The 8,136-nt window shown below is 41.5% G+C and overlaps 1 protein-coding gene across 1 annotated transcript in view; it reads left to right on the forward strand.

Moving 5' to 3' along the window:
• IL5RA (interleukin 5 receptor, alpha) overlaps positions 1-8,136 on the forward strand; it is a 17,254-nt gene that overhangs the window by 6,385 nt on the left and 2,733 nt on the right. The window contains exons 2-6 of the mRNA XM_012659251.1: positions 279-424; positions 1,200-1,338; positions 3,576-3,729; positions 3,810-3,997; positions 6,452-6,597. Of these exons, the coding sequence (XP_012514705.1) occupies positions 279-424; positions 1,200-1,338; positions 3,576-3,729; positions 3,810-3,997; positions 6,452-6,597 (773 nt within the window). The remainder of the gene's footprint in view (positions 1-278; positions 425-1,199; positions 1,339-3,575; positions 3,730-3,809; positions 3,998-6,451; positions 6,598-8,136) is intronic.

An 8,136-nucleotide genomic window follows, 5' to 3' on the forward strand; every position in this document is an offset into this window, starting at 1 on the left:
TGAAAACTATGGTTATAGCAAATAATGATATAGGAAAATGTTCATATTTCAATAAAAAATCATGTAAATGTTATAGGTAAATACCTGGGCAAGGTAAAAAGGATAATGATTTAAAAACAATTTTAAAGAAATTTTTTCCAAAAGTGTTTCAGTATGGTATATACTAAGAGCCATAATAAAATAGTATGCTACATAATAGAATATTTTTTAAAAATTAAAAGTGCTGTGTATGTGCATTTGAACATGGCTTCACTTCTCTATTCTCTTTCTTTCAACAGTTCTACTTCTTCCGCCTGTCAATTTCACCATTAAAGTTACCGGTTTGGCTCAAGTTCTTTTACACTGGGAACCAAATCCTGATCAAAAGCCAAGAAACGTTAATCCAGAATATCGCGTGAAAATAAATGCCCCACAAGAAGATGATGTAAGTGTTTATTCCAATGGCAATCCTTATTTCGAGGAAATATGGATTTTGACTGCATTTTCTTTATCAAATGAAATTTTAAGTAAAAACAAAAAAAGAAGAAAGAAAACTACTAGCTTGATGTTATGTTATCAGTAGTGTCTCTGCAGCAATGGCTGTAAACTAGTGCTGTGCGTACTGTTCAGTTTTAAACAGCAGCACAGACTATTTTAACTTTGGAACAATTCTTTCCCTTAAGAAAGAATGTTTAGTAACTTCGTAGGCACAATGAATTAGATATGGGTCTTCTGTTTCCTCTAAAATGGCCAAGAAAACAGAAGAGAGTAGCCTAGTGAAATGGGAAGAGGCAGGCAGGGTGTAGAGGCAGAGAAACTGAGCTAAAGCACCTGCTGAATATCAAGTGTGCAATAAAGTCAAACAAAAGGAGAAGTGATTCATAATAACTATTTTTCAATGAATATGGAATTCTAAGGAATTTTCTGTCAAGCATTTACCTCTACGGAGGTGGCTGGAACTAGAGATCAAGTTAAAAGGGAACTTAAGTTTTACTTGTAATATTGTGTTTGTTTTTATAAGAGGAATATGTTCATGTATCATTGAGAAATCCTATTATTATTTCAATGGTTTTGTTTTTAATTTTTTTCTAGCAGAACTGTTTCATTGCATTTTATTTATGTGTCATTTGAAAAGTGGAAGAAAATGCATATTTGGTTAAAATATGTCTCTTAAGGCTATTTCTCTGTTGTGTATCATGACTTGCGGGTTTTATTTTTAGTATGAAACCAGAAACACGGAAAGCAAATGTGCAACCATGCTTCACAGAGGCTTCTCAGCGAGTGTGCAGGCCATCCTGGGGCCCGGCCCCTCGCGCCTCGCCAGCAGCTGGGTTTCTGCTGAACTTAAAGCACCACCAGGTAAAGCAGGCCTCAAACATCCTGTTTTATGTTTTAGACTTTGCAAATATGGGAAAGTAGACAAAGTAATAATAACTTGCTTTTCTTTAGTCAGTCACCAGTTCCCACCAAGTACCCCGGGCTACTAGCATTCCTTGTTTTCATACCCATCCGATTCCTTCTGGCACATTCTTGCAGACTCCCTCTGTCTCTGTGTTGGCCTCCAGTGGAAAGTTGGTGTTTCTGATACTTAGAACCAGTGATTCTTCTGATGAAACACTTGAAAACCCACACACACCACACACACACACACACACACACACACACACACACACACACACACACGGGGAAAGAAAAAAAACCAGGAGAAGCCACCAGATCCTGGGATATGTGAGTGATCCCTATAACAATTCTGTTGGTCAACCCAGCCATCAGTAATTTTAAATTATTCTCTTGTCACAACACCGGATGAAAAGATCATGCCTCCTGAATTGCACTGGGGACTTAAAACAGTATTGTAAAGATCTTCCCATTTACTAGCTACAACTTGTTGTGTACCAGCCAGTTCACACGGGCTTGATCTCAAGTACAGAGACTAATCCAAGGTAGACACTGGGTCACAAATATGGGTCATTGTACGTGCCTTACATTAAACCACTATTCCACCTGTCTATAGTGAGTAACGATTTTACCTATGATGCACTTTTCAGCTGTCCTTACTGTAATTTCATTATTTTCTGAGTACTCCAGTACAAATTTTTTTTTTTTGAGACAGAGTCTCACTCTTTTGCCCAGGCTAGAGTGAGTGCCATGGCGTCAGCCTAGCTCACAGCAACCTCAAACTCCTGGGCTCGAGTGATCCTCCTGCCTCAGCCTCCCGAGTAGCTGGGACTACAGGCATGTGCCACCATGCCCAGCTAATTTCTCTATATATTTTTAGTTGTCCAATTAATTTCTTTCTATTTTTAGTAGAGATGGGGTCTCGCTCTTGCTCAGGCTGGTTTCGAACTCCTGAGCTCAAACAATCCCCCCGCCTCGGCCTCCCAGAGAGCTAGGTCCAGTACAAATTGATACTAATAAAAGTTTAATTATTTCTGTCTTGAAGCAAATGGAATTCACACCAAATAATTCCTTGAATGGGAACTGTAAGACAAGCAGACCATGGAAACTTTAAACTGTACCTGGCCATGGACTATCTGGGCGTGTAGTACATGGACATATACATATGTAATATTTATATCTGTCTATTTATATATCTATATCTCAAAGCAAACTTTACTCAGTCTTCTTTCTGTCTTTAAATTCTCTACAGATAATAGGAGGCTCTCTCCCATCACCTTTTCCCTCTATCCTCTGAAAGACACCGGCTGACAGCGATTCCAGTGATCTGCGGCTGACTTAAACTAAGCCAAAAAGCCCCTTCTAGCTTTCCAGGCTCCCGCTTTGGCTGACTCCCTGACCCCCAGCACAAAGTGCTTTTTGCTTTCTCTCAGCAACCACAAACAAGCCCAGTGTTTCCCACACTGTGTTCTGAAGAGCAGCAGTTAACACTGTAACAAGAGGATTGGAATGAAAATGAGGCTTTCCAGTCACGTAATTTTGGGAAATCCTGGGTGAAACAAACGTAAAGACGTTGCATTAAAATCTCAGCATCTCCTTAAAGTCCTAGTATGTTAAAGAGGACTTTAACATGCTAATGTACATCGAGTCTCTAGAGTAGTGATATTATTTTGCAACGTTGCAAAATAATACTCACTTCCTTCAGGGCAGCAATCTATGTCATTCATGAAGACTCTGGATACAGTGGAATGAATTCTACAATTCTAGGATTGACAGGGGCCCTGGAGACCTTCCTCGACCAACCCTCTCTTCGACGGCTGGAAATGCACAGGCCCAGCAGTAGTAGGGACAAAGGTGTCACAGCTAGTTACTGATGAACATGGCGTTGTGCTGGACACCAACCTCTGAATGACAGTGTACTGCTCTTGAATTTTCACACATGTATCTCACAAACACAACCCCACACCTCCAACCAAAGTAGCTGGAAAGTTCTTTGATATCAGAAATTGGGGTTTTGTAATGTTAGTTTCACTCTCCAGTAAATTGGCCTTCTGCAAATAGTGGATTTCTATAAATGTGATGATGATTACTTTTTGGTAGTGGATAAGATGGTCACAATCGCTATAGTCCCCAAAGAAGTACAAAATGCAGAAGGTGTCATTGACAATGTTTTGTTCTTTTTATTTTTGACCACCTAGGTTCTCCTGGAACCTCCGTTGCGAATTTAACTTGCACCACAAACACTGTAGCAGATAACTGCACGCACTTACGGCCATACCAAGTTTCTCTTCACTGCACCTGGCTTGTTGGCAAGGATGCCCCTGAAGACACGCAGTATTTTCTCTATTACAGGTTACTACTATACCTATTTTTACTTATGCAAATGGGTCGTTTCCTCCAGCCTTATAAAACTCATGAGTGTTCCAACTTAGGTATGGCTCTTGGACCGAAGAATGCCAAGAATATAGCAAAGACACACTGAAGAGAAATATTGCATGCTGGTTTCCAAGGACTTTTATCCATGGCAAAGGGCGCGACTGGCTTGCAGTGCATGTTAACGGCTCAAGCAAGCATGCCGTGATCAAGCCCTTTGATCAACTGTTCGCTCTTCATGCCATTGGTAAGACAGATTTAACCCAAAGCCACATTGACTGGGTGGCAGAATCTCGGCGTTGGAAGGGATTATAAAGATCACCTCCAGCCAGGCGCGGTGGCTCACGCCTGTAATCCTAGTACTCTGGGAGGCTGAGGTGGGAGGATCGCTTGAGGTCGGGAGTTCGAGATCAGCTCTGAGCAAGAGCGAGACCCTGTCTGTACTAAAAATAGAAAAATTTAGCCAGGCAACTAAAAATAGAAACCAACAAAAAAAATTAGCTGGGTATGGTGCTGCTCAGCTACTCAGGAGGCTGAGGCAGGAGGGTTGCTTGAGCCCAGGAGTGTGAGGTTGCTGTGAGCTAGGCCGATGCCACGGCACTCTAGCCTGGGCAACAGATAGAGACTCTGTCTCAAAAAAAAAAGATCACCTCATTTGACTGCTTTTCTGATGCTGAGTATCCATCCAGCCCATGTTTGAAAACTGCTGGGGCAAGGCTCACAACACTACTGATGTTGATGTTTTGGTCTGGAACATTCTGTGTTATGAGGGTCTGTCCTGGGCACTGTAGGATGTTCAGCAGCATCTGTGGCCTCTACCCACCAGATGTCAGTAGTATCCTCCCTGCTTCTCCCTCACTTGTGACAAAACATCGTCTTAGACATTGCCAAATATCCCTTAGGGAGTAAAATTTCCCACGATTGAGAATCACTGCACCAGGAAAAGTGAACTCACTGCTTAAGGGAGGCTGTTTATTCTTTTATCAGTTCTGACTGGTTTTGTGAAATGTCTGCCCCTGGTCCTGGGTTGGACTAGTCTCTCCAAACGACTCTAGCCCTTTCCCCACTGGATGGCCCCTCAGCTGTTCAAAGGCAGCCCCGTTTCCCACCCTGGGGCCCTTCTTCCTCAGGTGCATTCCTCACGCCTGCCTCCTAGGACCAGCCACCATCCTGGCCCCTCTCCTCTGGACACTCTCAAGTTAGAATGTCTCTCTCAGTGTGCGATTCTCAGCTCCAAACATATCACTCAAGGTCTCACCTTCCCAAACAGAAGATGCTCTTTCTCCTCTAAAAAAGTCTGTTAATTAAAGCCATCAGGGGCTTCTCACGTAGCATTCTTGGTATCAATATTCGAGACTTAGTGGTGGAGTGGTTACTAGCAGGGGCTGCGGGGCTGGCTGCCTGGATGTGGGTCCCGGCTGCCCCACTGACTAGCGCGGGGACCTTGGGCCAGCTGGCCACTCCTCTGCACCTAATCTTCTTATCTGAAAAACGAAGAGAAATTAATGCTTCCTGTGAGGTTTTCGTGAGATTTGTGTTACTATTATTATAAAGTGCTTGGAGAGCTCCAGTTGCGCAATTGGTTAGCACGCGGTACTTACATAAAGTGCTTAGAACAGTGCCTGGCATAAGTGTTGAATAAATACACTAAAATATTATTTAAAGGGTGTGATTTGGCTGTCACATTGCTATCAAGTGGAATATAACTTTCTTTAAAGAATTATAGCCCTTACTAAAGAGATTATGCAATTCCCTTCAATAGTATATTTCTTAGTTGACCTAAAAATGTCACTTTCATGGAAATAGGCAACAAAAGATGCCGAGGAAGACTTGAGAAGAAATGATATTAACATGAACATGGATTTGGTCTGGTACAGACTACAGGATTCATTTTCTTTTATGATTTCTAGTTTATTGAGGACAATTCTTGGGATTACTAAAAGAGAGGACTTTCTCGGTTAGAATTTCCTACTTAGGGAATGGCAGGCTCTGACGCCAGCAGATGCCATTCTTAGCTTGTTCCTACCATTCATTAATTGTGAGATCTAAATCACATAACCCAAGATAAGGACATTCACTTAGAAATAATTTCCACTCACCTCACATGGCCATAAGACAATCAAGTGAGATCTCAGCGGGGGAGAACTTTAGAGTCATAAGACAAATGTTGCCTAATCCATTCTTTTTATGCAAAAGAAAACTGAGGCTTCCTGCTCTATCCCCAGAACAAAACAAGACACACTAATCAAAATGAGACAAAAACTGAAGCCCAGAAAGGGGAAGTGATTTTCCCAGGGCCACCTCTGGCAGGTAGAGGCAGGGCTTGGTGGGCACTCCTGGGAAAAGTGTTCTGCACGGCCAGGTTTATTCTGGGCTTGGTTGAACTTGGGAAGTTAGAAGGGATGGTGGGGTAAGCCTTGTAGTTTACTCTCAGGGAAAGGGATTCAGCCATTCAAGTCCATTTGGAGCAGTAATTCTTGTAGGTTGCAGGAGGGGTCTCTTCTTCAGCACTACAATACGCTAGTCTTGTGGGAGGCCACTGGCTTCCTGTGGCTTGGAGATCAGTTGATTAAGACCTGATGGTAAATATTTGAGAAAAGCGTATCTTAGAAATGCCTTGAGAAGTGTGTGTGGATTGGAGTTATCAGCCCCGATCACTGATGCTAAAGAAATATCACTGATCTCTCATTCTCTGACCTAGATCAAGTAAACCCTCCACTGAACGTCACAGCAGAGACTGAAGGAACGCATCTCTCTATCCAATGGGAGAAACCAGTTTCTGCCTTCCCAACCCACTGCTTTGATTACGAAGTGAAAATATACAACATAAGGAAGGGTTATTTTCAGGTAATTCTTCAGATCATTCCGTTATTTGATGATAGACATTCATTTGAGAAGCATTTAAAAATTATTTTCAGTGACTGTAACCAAGTTTTAGCTTGGTACTAATGAGGTCAAAGTTAACTTACATCTACCCAGGAATTACAGAAATAAATCAAATCTTACTGGCCTTTTGTTTTGAAAGGACCTAGTTTTGGTTGAAGTTAATACAGAGGATCAAATAAAAAACTCATTGGTACTAGTGTTAGTTAAAATTTAAAATGGCACAGTTGCTGTGAAAAGCAGTGTGACAAGTTCCCAAAAAATTACAAATAGAATTACCATTTCACTTCTGGATATATATATACGTATATAAAAGATTGAAAGCAGGGACTCAAAGAGATGTTTGCATGCCCATGTTCATAGTGGCATTATCATTATTCACAACAGCCAAAAGCTGGAAGCCACCCAAGTGCTTGCTCATGGATGGGTGAGTGGATAAATGAAATGTAGCATATATATACGCTGGAATATCATTCAGCCTTTAAAAGGAAGAAAATTCTGACACATGCTACAACTTGGAGGTACCTTGAGGACATTACTCTAAGTGAAATGAGCCAGTCACAGAAAGACAAATACTGTCTGATTCCACCTTTTTGAGGGTAGGTAGTCAAATGCATAGAAACAGACAGCAGAATGGTTGTTGCCAGGGACTGGGGGGGGAGGGAAGAATGGGGAGCTATTGTTTAATGGGTACAGAATTTCAGTTTTGCAAGATGGAAAGAGTGTTGGACACTGGTTGCGTGACAATGTGAATGTGCTTAATACTACTGAACTGTACACTTAAAAAGTGGTTAAAATGGTAAAATTTTGTTATATGTATTTTATCACAATTAAAAAAAAACTTATCAGCACTAAGTTTTTGCTAAATGTATTAGCAAAAGTTTCAATGGAAAAGGAACTGAGAGTCAACATTTACTGAGCATTAATTATGTGTCAAGCTTTATTATGTTAGTTAATGCCACACTCACAGTAAGTCTATTATGTGATTATTGTTCCCATTCTATGGGAAGGTGAGGCAAAAGAGATGAAGTAACTCACCCAAAGTCACAAAGCTAGGAAAAAAATAGGGAATTTGGGATTCACACTTACGTTTCACTGATAGTAGACAGAGCAAATTCAATTCAATTTGATTCAACAAATGCTTACAAGTTGGCTTCTTTGTGAGAGATGCAAGGTTGAATAAGACTGTTTCTGCTGTTGAGGGGCCTAGTCTACTGGACACACTCACCCAGCCTCAGACTCTCCCTGCCATGGTGAAAGCCAATGAAGTTAGAGAGGAGGACGTGGGCAAAGTGACCTGCGGGGGGCTCTGCAGGGAGGAATGGGGTGGCACCCGCAAGGATGAAGAAAAATGTGCCTGGTGAGAGAAAAGGAGAAGGACTTTCCTAGCCAGTGCTTCCCAAAATGCCTACAGTGCAGGACTATTTTTTTTTTTAATTAATTTATTTTTTTATTTCAGCGTATTATGGGGGTACAGATGTTTACGTTACGTATGTTGCCCTT

Source organism: Propithecus coquereli, unplaced genomic scaffold, assembly GCF_000956105.1.
Source record: "Propithecus coquereli isolate 6110/MARCELLA unplaced genomic scaffold, Pcoq_1.0 Scaffold60, whole genome shotgun sequence".
NCBI classification, from domain to species: domain Eukaryota; kingdom Metazoa; phylum Chordata; class Mammalia; order Primates; family Indriidae; genus Propithecus; species Propithecus coquereli.